This window comes from Montipora foliosa, chromosome 3 (genome assembly GCF_036669935.1).
Source record: "Montipora foliosa isolate CH-2021 chromosome 3, ASM3666993v2, whole genome shotgun sequence".
Lineage (NCBI taxonomy): Eukaryota > Metazoa > Cnidaria > Anthozoa > Scleractinia > Acroporidae > Montipora > Montipora foliosa.
Window position 1 is genome coordinate 15,233,059 of NC_090871.1, and position 14,985 is coordinate 15,248,043.

General features: G+C 40.8%; 2 protein-coding genes across 3 annotated transcripts; both read left to right on the forward strand.

Annotated features, from left to right (window-relative positions):
• Positions 1-4,467: 4,467 nt before the first annotated feature.
• LOC137994523 (probable serine/threonine-protein kinase DDB_G0271682) lies at positions 4,468-9,599 on the forward strand. Of its 2 annotated transcripts, none has more exons than XM_068840106.1 (3): positions 4,468-4,867; positions 6,255-8,066; positions 8,789-9,599. In XM_068840106.1, exons 2-3 carry the CDS (start codon positions 6,258-6,260, stop codon positions 8,987-8,989), a joined length of 2,010 nt encoding a protein of 669 aa, XP_068696207.1. In that variant the 5' UTR covers positions 4,468-4,867; positions 6,255-6,257; the 3' UTR covers positions 8,990-9,599. The 2 variants fall into 2 exon arrangements, with proteins under 2 accessions (XP_068696207.1, XP_068696206.1); XM_068840105.1 differs by having other exon boundaries at positions 4,469-4,863.
• A 2,864-nt stretch (positions 9,600-12,463) lies between these two features.
• Positions 12,464-14,297, forward strand: LOC137994524 (tropomyosin-2-like). Its single transcript, XM_068840108.1, has one exon. It carries the CDS (start codon positions 12,621-12,623, stop codon positions 13,494-13,496), a length of 876 nt encoding a protein of 291 aa, XP_068696209.1. The 5' UTR covers positions 12,464-12,620; the 3' UTR covers positions 13,497-14,297.
• Positions 14,298-14,985: the final 688 nt, after the last annotated feature.

Consider the following 14,985-nt stretch of genomic DNA (forward strand, 5'->3'; position numbering starts at 1 on the left):
TGTTCACAAGGTTGGAATTCAAGAGTGTTTTATGCTTTTTCTTCGTTCGAACTTTTCCTTCCTCACTGGATAGATCTTGACAACACAACATGGTCCTTCAGGAATGTCGCGCAATTATAAAAATATGAACCCGCTAATGTGTCCTAAATGGTAAGTCTTGTGACTTAGCGCTCTACATCACCGTTGAAATCGTTTTACAACATTGATTTTCATTCACACAAAATCTCGATTCATTTGTTTTAATATTTGTATCATTAAAGTGAATGTTCTCTCAGTAACACCAAAATTAACATTATCTACATGACGGGAACTTTCAAGAAGGAAATACGCATATGCATTGATATTACCAAACTGACAAACAATAGCTTCTTTAGACAATCGTTGGCATGAAATGTGTTTTCGTTCTCGCCCACATGAAAATTTAACTTAACAATAAAAGTGGGCGTTGGGCAAACAATAGGGAATTTAAGATCTACCACGCGACGGCAACGAAAACGTCACAAATTTTTGCCTGTTTAATGAGCAAAAACAATAGCTTTGCGCGCTCTGCACGTGCATTTTTCATTTTTGTACGTTTTCGGCAAATCTGCGACGTGAAATAACCAATTCTCAAGTTTTTCGGAGAACGTGAGTGAACAGAGTGGGCAGCAGGCTGATACTGCCAAGGGGAGCATCAGTAACTATGTTTTGAGTAGAGTACAGTTCTAAATAGTGTTCCACCCAACGATCCATCTGCTTCTTCTGGTCGGTGATGAATTCGCCAGATTTGGATTTCAAATGGGACACTACAAGAATCAATTTCAAATCCCTTTATGACGGCTTAGACACATTTTACATGCTAATCAAAAAATGTGCCTCGTTGCCTATTTTAGAAGTCTCGATCTGCAAATGTTGTTACAAGTCCCTGAAAATATCAAAAAGGAAATTAGAAAGGTGGTAGCTGATTTTGGAGAACTGCTTTGCCTTTTTACGAGGAAGAGGACCGCGATATCATTGATAAATGCTTGAAACATTTTGGATGTTATGACCCCAAACAGGTTGAAGAGAGAGATGAAGGAGGAAGCGACAAGAGATGGAAGATTCTGACCCCGAATCGAAGGCAGAGGGGGTGAGATTGGTTAAAATGCTATACAGGATAAGGAGGAGGATGAGAGGAGGAAAGAGAGGAAGAGACGAAGAAATTAGAAATTTTGCATTTTGAAGAAGAGAGGGAGGAAAAGAAAGACAAAAGACGAAATTAAACAACTTGTTCCTTACGTTGGCTTCTTAGTTAGTAGTAATAGTTTAAGTGAAGCTATGATCTTCGCAGTTATGAGCGCAATTTTTGCAATTGCGTAGAGAAGCCTGAAAAATTCAGGACTTCAACGGGGTTTGAACCCGTGACCTCGCGATTCCGGTGCGACGCTCTAACCAACTGAGCTATGAAGCCACTGACGTTGGAGCTGGTCATTTGTGGGTTCTAATAGTCCCATGAGGAATGAATCAATGATGAAATGGTATATGAAATGAATCATATATGAACTTCGGATATGAAATCAAGTGAAGCTATGATCTTCGCGCCGCAATCGCGAGGTCACGGGTTCAAACCCCGTTGAAGTCCTGAATTTTTCAGGCTTCTCTACGCAATTGCAAAAATTGCGCTCATAACTGCGAAGATCATAGCTTCACTTGATTTCATATCCGCAGTTCATATATGATTCATTTCATATATACCATTTCATCAGTAATAGTTTAATCACTTAAATGTTCAACCTCGGTCAATGCACTTCTGTGCAAAAACGTTATGCTAGCTCCCACTTAGAGCACTAGTAACATAGTACACCATATATAATAACACAAAGAGTACGCACTAAACTAAATCAACACTCACACGCAATAGACCATTTTGCAGATACGGCGGCCATTTTGATTTCCATTGTTTCGAAAGACATTATGGGATGCTCAGGGGGCAAAGTAATATGTATTTGCCCCCTGCCACTCTTTGTCCCTCCACAGTTTGGCATAAGCATAAGACCCTAACCTGCGATCAGGCTTTCTTTTCTTTAGGGAGGGTGTGAAATGTAGGGAGGGATCTGGAGGGTATGATTGCAGGTTGAGATGATCCCTGAAGCAAAATAAGAAATGCAGCGACATGGGTACAAGAGGGTGTTGCTGAAAACAATAGTAGTAGAAAGGAGTTGTGATAACTATTCTTCAGTCTTTGGACTGCTAGGAGGCTAATTCTTAGGTAAATTTCTTGAGATTTCTAGCAATTAGCAATTATTGAATGAGTCTGAGTAGGATATGAAGAATTCTGCGGATCAAGGAGGGTGTTATCCACCAAGGCCGAGGTGGATAACACCCTCCGAGATCTGCAAAACTCTTAATATCCTACGAAAGCCAAATTCAATAATTGCTTTATTATTATTCAAAATATTTTCAAACTCGTAAAACTGCCGCTAACTCCCCTGCAGTTGTAGGATTTCTGATGTTTTTCTCCGTGAGGTAGATGTTGTTTCGTCGACTTTTTGGTATTCTCACTGCTTTTATCATTAAGTGACTGGGTCATATTTTCTTCGCTTAAACTTGTAAACCTATTCGCAGCCATTTCGCTCTTTGTTTTTCTGATCACCAAAAATAACACAACCTCGTCCCCAGGTTTTCTCGGTCAACGGTTCAATATTCTACAGAGGGCTCCACTTTTGACTTCAATTTGACGTCATCGGTTAAATAATCTTCAGTGGGCTGCACTTTTGGCGTCATCAGTTCAATACGACAAATTTCTTTCCAAATTTGGTCAACAGCAGCTGGTATGGTAAATTATGCGTGTGGTCTTAACCAATCAGAAACGGGGAAATATTTTGAATGAATAGTAATAATTAACAATTATTCGCCGAAGGCGAAGTTATTATCGGTGAATATTCACCGAGACGAAGTCGAGTCGAGTATTCACCGAGAATCACTGAGCCTGAGGCGAATAATTGTTTTAGTATAAATACACAGGTGATTATTTCAAAAAATAGGGAAAAAAACATTTCAACGCGAAATCATCTTCACTTACAGTGGCAAAACGACTACTGGCAGCCATTTTGTCCGTCGAGGTGGTTATCGGCTGGTTATATCACCTGTGTATTTATACTTAACAATTATTCCATGAGCGCGCGTTGGATATGAGATGATAGATAGCCAACGAGGCGTGTAGCGCCGAGTTGGCTATAATCATCTCATATCCAACAAGCGCGAGTGGAATAATTGTTTTATTAAAAACGCCCCAAAAATATAGAAAACTAGACTACAATAAAAACAAAAAGGCCCAAAAAATCACGCATATGCTTGCCGTGTTTGTAGATCATGGTATAATGGCTCATAACCCATGATGGCTTAGCCAATCAAAACTCTCGAATTGCATTATCCAATGATCCAGTTTTTAATAATAATTATTATTATTCGTTAGCACGGCCTGACTTCTTCAGGGAGTAATTTGTTTTCTCTTCTGCGCATTCTCAGAAATTTGAAACAATTACGGTCGTCAATGGTTACAACATTATACCATTCACCGCGACTGCCCGCATTCTTGGCTGCAATCTCGTTCCCAGATCCACGATCCTTTCAGCCAGCGTCGCGGCTCGACAGTTATTTTAATTTTTAAGATTGAACTAGTGAGCAGCACGTCTGCGAACTCAAGAGTTGTAAAACGATTTATTTTATCCTACGAGTTTCATGTGACTAAGGCACACTTCGTCAGGGATGTTTTACAATACAACACAGGGGACCTGTGTATATACCTAAATAAGAGACTAAAAAAAAAATTTACATTACGTAAAACCGCACCTACGAGAGAGAAAGCTAAAACTGTGGACCCCAAAATTATGTTAGGCACAAAATATGTCACTCCTTGCACACCTTTCCGCTTGGTTCCTAAAAATTCTCGATCCGCGGCGCTGGTGAAAAGGATCGTGGCTCTGGGAACGAGATTTTCTTGGCTGTGGTCAGAGCCTGTGCTTTTGGTGCTGACCAAACGAAAAGCTGACCCCGGGGACGAAAAAACAATATGAGACGTATAATTTGTCCGAAACGAGCTTGATTATTAGATGATTTAAAGTAGATAAGTATAATCCCTCTGGTCCGAGCAAGCATTTGAAGTAATAATAATAATAATAATAATAATAATAATAATAATAATAATAATAATAATAATCTCGTTTATTAACTCATATTGCAGTCAAGGTGACAGAATTACATGAGAAGTCAGCAAATACAATAATCATTGGAATTTATAATAAACAAAATTATTCAAGCGAGAAGTATTAGCTAAAACCTTGTCATATCTTAAGTGCGGCTGTTTGTGTCTTTCAATGGTCTCCAGCAGTACTAAATGAGGGTACTTCGTGTAGACACGGCTTAACGAACTTCCTGCCATTGAGTGTTGAGTCTTGTGACTTATGCTTGACTTCACTCACTCAAAACGATTTTATTGTGTGATTCTTTTGATCACGTAGCGCGTTTTGGACGTGGAAACAGTTTTTATAATCAATGCATAATTAAACATGGGCAGTTGGCATTGTTATTGGCAGTTCAACCAAGGAGAGAGACAGTTTGATTACCGAAGAGAAAATTTGCATCATCTTCTATATAAGTGCACGGCGCCTGCCCTCTTTGCGGTAATTATTGTCTGCCTCTGTTAACGTTGTCCAAAGTTTCTGTTCACGACGAGTTTCGTAGATGCTTGGAGCTAGCGAAGCAGTTTACTTTGACGCAACAGATTCCAATCCTTTGTTCATCCGTGCAACCTAGTTTCTTAAGAAGGAAGCGGTCGCTGCCGCATGGTTGTTTTGAACAAATTTCAGACAAGATTTCAACCAGCTAACAGCCATGGGGAATTCGGTAGGTTAGCCATTTGTTTTTATTCAAAATATTGGAGCGAATGCACACCCACATGCCAAATGAACACTCTGTGGGAGTCACGAAGTCACGTTGTGCTACGTTAGCTGTGACGAGCGAAGGACGAACTTGGCCAACGGCGAACCGAAATTTCTTTCCAAAGCTCGTGTATGTACTGGTTCCAATAAGCCATTTCCGAGTTCATGTCTGCCTTCTCATCAAAGCGGGTCTAAGTGCGAAGTTTTTCTTATGAATAGTTTTCATTCATACTAGGTATTGTAGAACCGTAATTACGATCACAAAAACTTCACATTTAGACGCGCTTTGAAGAGGAAGCAGACATAATCAAAGCAAACTAGTCTTTTTTTGTTCTCTGTATGTCATACACCGAGGAGGGACCGCAACAAAAAAGGTGAAGGGTATGGAGGGGACGGCAGCCCACGACAATTGGATTGAGAGGGTGGGGGAGTACATGAGGAGTACATATACTTCTCGAAACTTCAGTTGTAAACGCGGGCTCACATGAGCTCAATTCATGTTTTTTTTTTCTCTGGTGGTCGGCGGCTGCGTTTTTAAACCGAAATAAAAGAAAGTGACTGTATTAGATGGCTGCCATTTTTTCTTTCTTTACCTTCCAAAAACCAACTTAGCCGCCATGGCGTCCCGATTAAGCGGATCTGGCCAGTCTACTGTTTTCTGACAGGCCACTCTTAAATACTTTCAAATGAAAGTAGTTAAGTCCCAAGGACCTAAAAACTCAACATGACAAAACAAAACAAAAACAGCGGTTACAAACATTTGCTTGAACTGCATAATTTTTATAAACTTATCGTTTCGTATGTTACAACATACATCATCAGAAGTGACTATTATTCAGTTACAGATAAATTTAAATTCAAAAATACAACTGAACGGACTGGGAACTGACGAAATTGATTGAGTTTGAAATTGAAATTGAAATTTGAAATTGAGTGAAAGCAAATATTTGTAACCACTGTTTGCGTTTTATTCTTATTGAAACTTAAATGGCCCAAATCAAAGAATTTTTTATGAAAAAAAAAATTTAGGTGTTCTCCGTCGCAACCCAAAACAAAAAGGGTAAAACGCTGGGGGAGCCTTTCTCTTGCCCAAAAGTTGCGGGAAAGGAATCGAATGGCTCAGGTGGGTATATCTTGGGATGACCTGCCGTTTCCAAACATTTTTACTCAAATTCGTTCGGATGCAGGGATAGCACCCCATTTGGAACTTCTAGTAGCAAATTTGTCTCACCACATTGGTTGTTCAAAACTGACCACATGATTTTCACAGCCAAAGGGAACGGGCCGTTCCCGAAAAGTCTGCTCAGGTATAAGCGCACTGGCCTGCTCCATCTTGTTCCTCTGTTTTTTTCACAGAGTATGAAAGAACTTGAAAGGATTCGAGAAATACAAAATTCTCTTGATATTGAAAGAACATTTCAGTTTGTTCAGCATGATGATGTAACAGATGCAACGCCTCACCAAGTTTTGGATGGCCTAGAACCACATGAAAAGCGTGGACAGAAAAGTCAAAATAAGGCCAAGCTTCCAAAGATGGAAGCAGAAGGTCAAAAACACGACGAGGTACTTTCATTACAGAACTTACAAAAACAGATTCCTCGTAAGAAGAAGTCTTTGCAAATTATGGTGAAACAACTACTGATCGAAGTACATGGAAAAAATGAAATTATTTCTAAAGGAAAGCATATTCTTGACAACTTAGCAAAAGAACGAGAGAGATTTTTAGAGAGGATAGAGGAAAAGGAACAAATAGTTGAGGACAAGGAATTTGTCATTCAGTCTTTGAACGAAAAACTTCAAGCGTTTTTGCAACAAGTTGAAAGGCAAGAATCCGAAGTACGAGGAAAAGAGCGCTTATTGAACGAAGCAAACGAAAAGGTTCTCTTTATTCGAAACCAACTTGCCGAGGAAGAAAAGACTGTTACTGAAATGCGAAACACAATAAGAAGCCTTGAAAGAAAAATGAAAACCGATGACCGTTGCGAAAGCATAGGAACGAGTTCTCAGTTGGGGGCAGGATACGAGCAGGAGTCGCTTAGAAGGGAAAACGAAAGGCTAAAGCTACAAGCACAGGAAAAGATGGAAACCCTTAAGGATCTAGAGAAAGAGATTGAAAGGCTAAGGCGCGATAAAGAGATTTTGCAACAAGAAAAGAGACAAAGTGATAAAATCAGCCTAGAAAGAAAGCTTGCAGTTGATAACCTAAACCGAGAGAAAGAAAGAGGTTTGGCATATCTGGGTGAGGTTGAAAGTCGACTAGCAGAAAAAGAAGAATCTCTAAAGTGCGCAGAAAATGAAAATGTTAAACTCCGAGATCAGCTCAGAGGAAAAGAGAATCTTATTTTGGAGAAAGAAAGGACCATTGAAACTCTGGAGACATCGAGAAAAGCGACTTCTGACCGACTAGATCAACTTGAAAAACAATTTCAAGACGAACGGCGCACAAGGCGAAACGCGTACGATGCACTGCGTAACGAGAAGCGCGCTTGCGAAGAACGTTTGCAACACGCTGAAGCAACGATAGAGACTCATCAAAGGCGCGTTCGTGTCTTAGAACAAGAACTCGATAGAGCAAGAAACAGTTCTGGCACGCTTCGCGGCAATGATCCGTGGATGATCTCGAGAGATGAAATCAAAATTTCTGATAAAGTTCTCGGTACAGGCGCGTGGGGCAGAGTTATGGAGGGGAATTTTCGAGGCATTAAAGTAGCTGTTAAAGAAATTCACGAAATTCTTCAATCGACACACAACAGACTCCTATTCGATCGCGAAATTAGATTCGCCACACTACTTAGACATCCGTGTATTTTGCAGTTCTTAGCGGTTGCTGATTTCCGCTCGAGTAGGCCCCTTTTGATTGCTGAACTCATGGACATGTCTCTTTCACAACTTGTTAAGGGTGCCGAAGTTCTAGGGAACAGATACATCAGAATTCTCGCTCTTGATGTTGCTTATGGAATCAACTATCTGCACTGTTTTAGACCAAACCCCATACTTCATCGTGACATCAACAGTGGTAATGCCATGGTTTGGCGCAAAGGAGACGAGTGGCGCGGCAAACTCTGCGATTTTGGGTCAGCGGAGTTTGTGGGAAACAACATGTCCGAAAATCCGGGAAATCCATTCTACTCTGCTCCTGAGGCAGGTGGCACTCGTCAGTCCCCTAAGGTAAGATAAAGTGATAGACGCACTAATATTGAAACTCTCCAAAAACAATACCAAACAAGGGACTTGACGGATTTTTACTTTTGAGCTCTTCTTGGACTCAACACGTACCTGTTGATTTTAACGTTTGGTAACATTTATTTTCATCTTTATTTTATAAGTTGTCAAATCTCAGTTCTCTATTATTCGCAGTAAAAATGGCAAACGTATCTGCCGAAACATGTGTGCTAAACTAAAACCGTCCGTCGTTTTTTTCCCTTAAAACAAAGTAAAGAATCCTGATGCGCATGCGTGTTTCTCGCCCGCTGCAATACAACGACGTGCATGTAATTATCACATTTGAAGTTTTGCGACATCTTGACATCATGTATTTTAATCTGCTGACTTAAGGTGGCTAAATAAAAAAGGCCCTATAATTTGTGTTTAAACGCTTGTATCTCAAATACAAACTCGGAGTAGATTCATTTAGAAAATTTTAAGGTGGCTCCGAATCCGCTCCAGAGAACTTTGCAGAGAGTTTCATTTTGGCCTACTTATCACTTTCCAGCAATAAAAAATGGGGGTCGCCGAGTTCGTCGTTAAGAAAAAAGGCATTTAAAGACAAAATATAGCGTTTTTTAGATGGCGGTCTCCGCTCCGTTCCCGCTGCATTTAAGCTCCTTGTGTGAGCCTTGTGAGCTCGTTTGTCGATGTCGTTGTCAAGCCTTGTTCATTTCTATATACAGCTTGACGTCTACAGCTTCGGAGTGCTTCTTTGTGAACTCTGCACCAATCAGACACCAAATCCCGGAGAAAGAGAGCGACAGATATCGTTAATGTGGAACAAAAATCTTAGAGAACTTGTCGAGCTGTGTGTGGCGAAAGATCCAACCAGGCGTTCAACAATGACTGACGTCATCAAAGTGCTAGAGCCAATGATATTTTGATGTGTGTTATTTTGTTGTCGAAGCGCATGGCTCGTAGACCTTGGTGGATTGTGCTAGAAAAAAAACATTTTTTTAAACGAGCGCTGCCACGGCATAATTAGCAAATTTTAGCACTTTTTGGAGCATAAATTCATAAAATTGAATAAATATGGTGTATTTTCTACAGAAATAAATTAAATTTAGGTAGTATGTTCTTGCAATACGTGTTTTAGCTACGCTGATGGTAGAATTGACTTTGTCCTGACATGCTAAGTTACTAAGCCTCTTTTGGCGAGTTCTGCGTGCGCGGTTAACCTTTTGGAGGAGTCTGGTACTCTGGTTTCCCATCCGGCTTTACGTGGGGATTGTGTAAGCTAGCACAACTGCCATACGACTCCAACACTTGGTGTCGTTATTGCGCGCCTATATATGTACAGAATCTACGTCATTTTGTGAGCATAATTTCGGAAATCAGGAGAATAATTTGGGAACTCTGGCATAATTTTGGCATAATTTGGCAAAATTTCGAGCACTGCTAGTAGCATAATATGCCACTTTTAGGAGCACAATCCGCCAAGGCCTAATGGCTTGATCGATGGGACATTTTGGGATTAAAAAAGCACCGAATCAGTTTGCTTCTCTTCTTTTCTTGCTAGCATTAACAATCCCGAAACAACATTTGTACAAGCAAAAGCCGATACAACGTAGATTTGATTTTAGTGGCGTACTATATTTCGGCTGGCCAAACCAGCCTTCTTCCGGTACAATGAGAGTATACATTGGATTGCTTCTATGTACATATATACAGTAAATAGTTAAAGGTATTAACACTTGCAAACTGAAAACATTTTTTATGAGTGATACTTTAGCAAATGCGCAGTAACTCCAGTTGTCAGTAGTAAACCCCGTCCCCACCCACCCGGTAGCAACACGTACAACATGCATCCCTCTACCTTTTAAGTATACGGGTTCTGCCAAAGGAGGTACCCAATATTCCCAAACAATTCGCCAGTAAGAGATGCATTTTTGCGACAATTACTTATATCTCAAATACAAACTCGGAGTAGATTCATGTAGAAAAATTTAAGGCGACTCTGAATCCGCTCCACAGAACTTCGCAAAGAGTTTCATCTTAGCCTACTGATCACTTTCCAGCAATAAAAAATGGGGGTCACCGAGTTCGTCGATGAGAAAAAAGCGTTTACGTCAACATCCATTTACTATACATATGTACAGAGAAGCAATCCAATGTAAACTCTCATTGTACCTGAAGAAGGCTGGTTTGTCAAGCCGAAATAGAGTACACCTCTAAATCAAATGTACGTTGTATCGGGTCTTGCTCAAAATATTTAGCTTCTCAAATTGTTTTAGACCATATTCGTATTCTCAGTATTGGACTGGAACTAGCTTGCAATGGAGGCTCATGCGGGGGAATATATTAAAAAAGGTATTTGTATTTGAAAAGATTCCGCCGCATTAGCCTCCATTGCATGCTAGTTCCGGTCCAATGCTGAGAATACGAATATGGTCTATTACGCCGATCAGATCAAACCACTGATCCAACGTACACCGATCTCGTACCCAGGGTCCTCGGGCTTTTTGGTCAGCGGGTGAGTGCCCGCAAAGACTCTCGGATAATGGAAACCGTAGAAACCGTAACAAAGAATTGACAGAGCTTACAAATATTTCTTACGATGGTTAATTTACTTTTGACGAAATCAAAATTTCTTGTTTCGTTCCCGACCAACGTATACCACCACAGTTTCTATAACACCAACCTCATAGCCTATTTCTGAGTTGCTGCATGCCTCAGTTTCAAAGCGAGTACTGGTGTACAACCATTCAAATGGAAATGAGTTGCTTATTCTTATGCAAATCAAACTCATTGCCATTACAATAGTTGAGCACCAAGACTCGCCTCGAAACCGAGACAAACAACAACTCGGAAATGGCCCATTCGAAAATCGTCGAGTTGAAGACATCAGTGTAGCTTGTAATGGATATATTGACGGTCTGGCAGATTCTTAGGCCCTCGGGCCTCCCCCCTCGGAAGGGGGGGGGGGGGGAGGCCTTGTTTCCTTGTTCCCTTGCTTGTGTTCTCTTGTTCCCGAAATTACTTCCAAACTTGTTCTCGGCTTTTTGATCCCTTAAATGGTTTATGTTCCCTCGTTGTTCCCTAAGTTACCGACCGGTATTTTATCTTTGCTCCCCTGTTCCCCAGTTCAAATTAGCCTAGCCTGCGTAGCAAGCGTTTCCGTGGAGGGACATAAAGACTTTTAATGTTTTGGCCGGGCGAAAAGTGGGGCGAGACAAGAAGGAAACGCTTGCATACAAACCCCTGAAATTTGAAAGCCTCCTACTTGTCGACCGCTCATCCATGTCATCGGCTTCTCCTCTCCTCTCCTCTCTTCGCCTCCCCTCTCCCACTCAAATTTTTTTGGCTCACCCCCTGGAAACGCTTGCTACACAGGCTAAAATTAGCCAGACGATTTTACTCGTCAGTGAGGGCTGCTTCAGGGATAGATGGGTTGACAACTCTACTGTAGTTCCACTTATAGATTTTACTCTGTCTAACGCCAGAAGATTTTACTGTGTCTAACGCCAGACAATTTTATTCGTCAATAAGGACCGCTTCAGGAATGAATGGGTTGACAACATCTAGGTTCACTAAAACGTTCTCTGTTTTAAGCGATTCTAAAAAAAAAGCACTAACTTAGCTGACCCATCCTGAAAAACTTTGAAACTAAAAAATCCCTTTCTTTGCATCCGCTAGCAAGACGTTAACGCATGCATCCCCCCGTACAGTATGGTGTCCTTGGTCCACGACTTTTCCGAGCATGATGTTATTTCCTCGTTAAGTAAAGTACCACCAAAAACAAATCTGTCCAATGATTTCTTGATCATTCTTCTTACACATGACGAAACTTCGGCTTTCCTGCTATTGGTGATTGTGCGGATTACTCAAGAAAGGTTACTTTACATAAGAAAAGTATCTGTTTTCGAATCGAATGTGACTAACATCGATCATCTTCAAATGCAAGTTATCTGTCAAATTGTCAACGCCTGAGAAAACCAAACGAGGCATTTGATTAACGAAAAAGGTCTTCGAAAATATAACTGAACGACACAGACTCTGAGAGCTTCTGAGGATCGGTGGGCTCTCGAATGAATACAATTGTCAAGACAACTGGTGCGTCACGCTATACAAAAAGGACACTGAAGGTGATTCATTCAGTACATTGCACATAGTTGGTACACGTACATACATCTGCAAACGAAAATCGCTTCTGAGCATCTCCAGTCCCTATTAAAGTATATCCGTGCTACTATTCTGGTAATTTCTCAATGAATGTGAGAAAAACTGAATCCAGGTAGATCAAATATAAATCTATAGACCCAACAGGCACAACACAGCGTAAACCGATCTAACAATGATAAGCAACGGGTGACCTACCAATCTCTGATCTTTAAATTATCCACACCTCATGGACAGAGAAATAATTTGCATTTCGAAGCCAAACAGAACGAGCTTAAATCGCATTTTCTTAAGCTCTCTGCAACTGTGTAGCTGTTCCGCTAGCCAAGGGCATTTTTTGCTGTGAATTCTTTCCCATTCGTTCAGTTTGCCAACTCTCTCTTTCCCGACACAATCATGACGGAAATTGGATTGAATAAAGTCAAGGGAAAGCTCCAAGGAATAAAGGACAAAATAGAAAAGGCAGAAGACCGAGAGGCAGTTAGCAACGAAAAGCTTCGCGAGATCCTGGAAGAATGCGATAAAAACGAAGGTGAGGCAGATTCGTTCAGGCGAAGAATTCTCCTTTGTAAAGATGAGCTAGCTAAGACTGAAGAAACTCTGGCAGAGAAGAAATCTCGATTGAGCGACATTAAGGGGATGTCAGCCGAGCATGAAAGCGCATGCAAGGAGCTGGAAGGAATAGATCGCGAGACCGATGAACGTTTGACAGCATTGGAGGAGTCAGTTTTAGAGGCAATCCAAACGGCAAAGGAATCGGATGAACGTCTCGTCGAAACAAAGCAGAAATGTAAAGTTATCACAAAAGAGGTGGAGAAAGCAAGAGAACGCGTGGAAAGTCTAGAAGGCAAAGCAACAGAGCTGGAGGAGAATATTACTGAAATGGGCAATCAACTCCGTCAAAAGGAAATCGAAGATGGTGAGTCTGCGGAACGAGAACAAGAGTTGATCGAGAAGTTACAGTTCCTGGAAGTGCAATTAAAGGAAGTCGTAGCACGCGCAGAAGAGGCCGAACGTAAGGTGCAGCCGCAAGAAACAATCATCGACGATCTGACTCAGGAACGTGACATGTACGTGGACAAAATCAACGCGATCAAGGACGAGATGAAAAAAATGGGAGAAATGGTAGAAGAATCCATGGATGACGTGGAATGTGTCGAGCCCAAGAAGGTAACAGATCGCTTCCGTGAAATCGAAGAAAGCGAAGAAAAGTCCGAACCCCGACCCAAACCAGAAGACCAAGACGACGGGTTGACGCCCGAAGATTATTAGTGAAAGTAGGTGTTTGCCCAGGTTCTCCTCTAGCATAATGAACTTATCTGAACTTTGGTTTAACTTTCTCTCAGTGTCTTTTTGTAGAATGTTACTTTACTTCCTGATTTTTTAAAAAAAATTATTGTTTCAGTTGCATTTGATGATTTTTAATTTAAAAAATAAGAATTTTAACTGTATAGTTTAGGCAAAACCTTTTCTTTTGTGGGCTTAAATGAACAGTCTAAGTGTACGCTTTTGCTGTGGACATCGAACAGGGCCCTACGTGTTGCCAAACTAAAATTTTCAACATGTTTTAATTATTTGTGCATTTCTTTTAAAATCCTCTGTTAACTGTTTAGTCGTATGGCTGTTTTAACTAAAGTTGCTAGTCATATTATTAAAAATTTGTTTTCACTGTCCAAAAAGTTGCAAAGCAATAACTTCTTTTTGTTGCGTGACAAGCAAAAACATGAGAACGCAATTAGTTATTCAACTTTCGGTGACTACTGCCATCCACAGTGAACCCTTGTCGATATAAACGATAATAAACCCCTGAGTAAATATTCAGGGCTAGTCTTTCGTTTCGCGCGAAGGCGATTTCAGATTATTGTCAACTTTTAGTTATCGCCTTGTTCTCTGACATCAATATAGTTTGGTTTTGCCCCTTTAAAATGGTCGTGTTTTCACAAAGCGTCTCCCATTATTTAAAACTTAAAGACAACATATACTTCATTCAATTCTTTTTCTCCCACCAATTAAGGTTGTTTAAGCGGTATATAATAGAAGTAGGCGGTGTTCATGTTATGTCGTCGCCGCCCTTCCAGTGAACGAAAACAAAAGATCTCTCTGATTGGCATCTTTTGTTCGCCAGCTGCATTTAAACACCCCAGTGTTTACGCCTCTTGCCTAGAGATTCGGAGACCCATGCACATGCTAACCACTCGTTGTAATTGATCCTAGTCTAAATTCTCGTCTGTACTTGTAAATACCCAATTGGTTTCGTAATAGTGAATGTTGTCCGCGTTTCATTTCATTACCCGTGAAAAGCCCATGTGGGCAGCGGTCAACTGAGTGCGTGTGTGTATGTACGCATGCACATCATATGCATTGTAGAGTCAATCTCAGGAGATTGGTTGAAAATCAGCAACATGTAGTTGACATTCCAGTCCTCCCATCCTGAACCAATTACAAATAGTCCATTTCCGAGTAATGTCTGCCTCCTCCTCAAAGCGAGTCTAAGTGCGAAGTTTTTCCTATGAAAATTAGTTTTCATTCATATGTAAAGTAGAACTAATTATCATCACAAAAACTTCGCACTTAAACTCGCTTTGAAAAGGAGGCAGACATGAACTCGGAAATGGCCTATTGCGTAATGTACAAATGCCTGGTGTACGAAAAAAAGCTAGTCAGAGATCCGCTATTTTCGTCTATCAACGTTACGTCGATGACGAACGGCGAAAACCGCTCATTGGCAGGTTCTATCAAAGAAGCGACGTGTTCTCCGCGA

Excerpts from the sequence above, each read along its gene's own strand:
- LOC137994523 (XM_068840105.1), top strand. Across the intron at positions 8,067-8,788 it reads GCACTCGTCAGTCCCCTAAG|CTTGACGTCTACAGCTTCGG; the intron begins GTAAGATAAAGT and ends TTCTATATACAG.
- LOC137994524 (XM_068840108.1), top strand. The coding sequence starts at position 12,621 with ATGACGGAAATTGGATTGAATAAAGTCAAGGGAAAGCTCCAAGGAATA.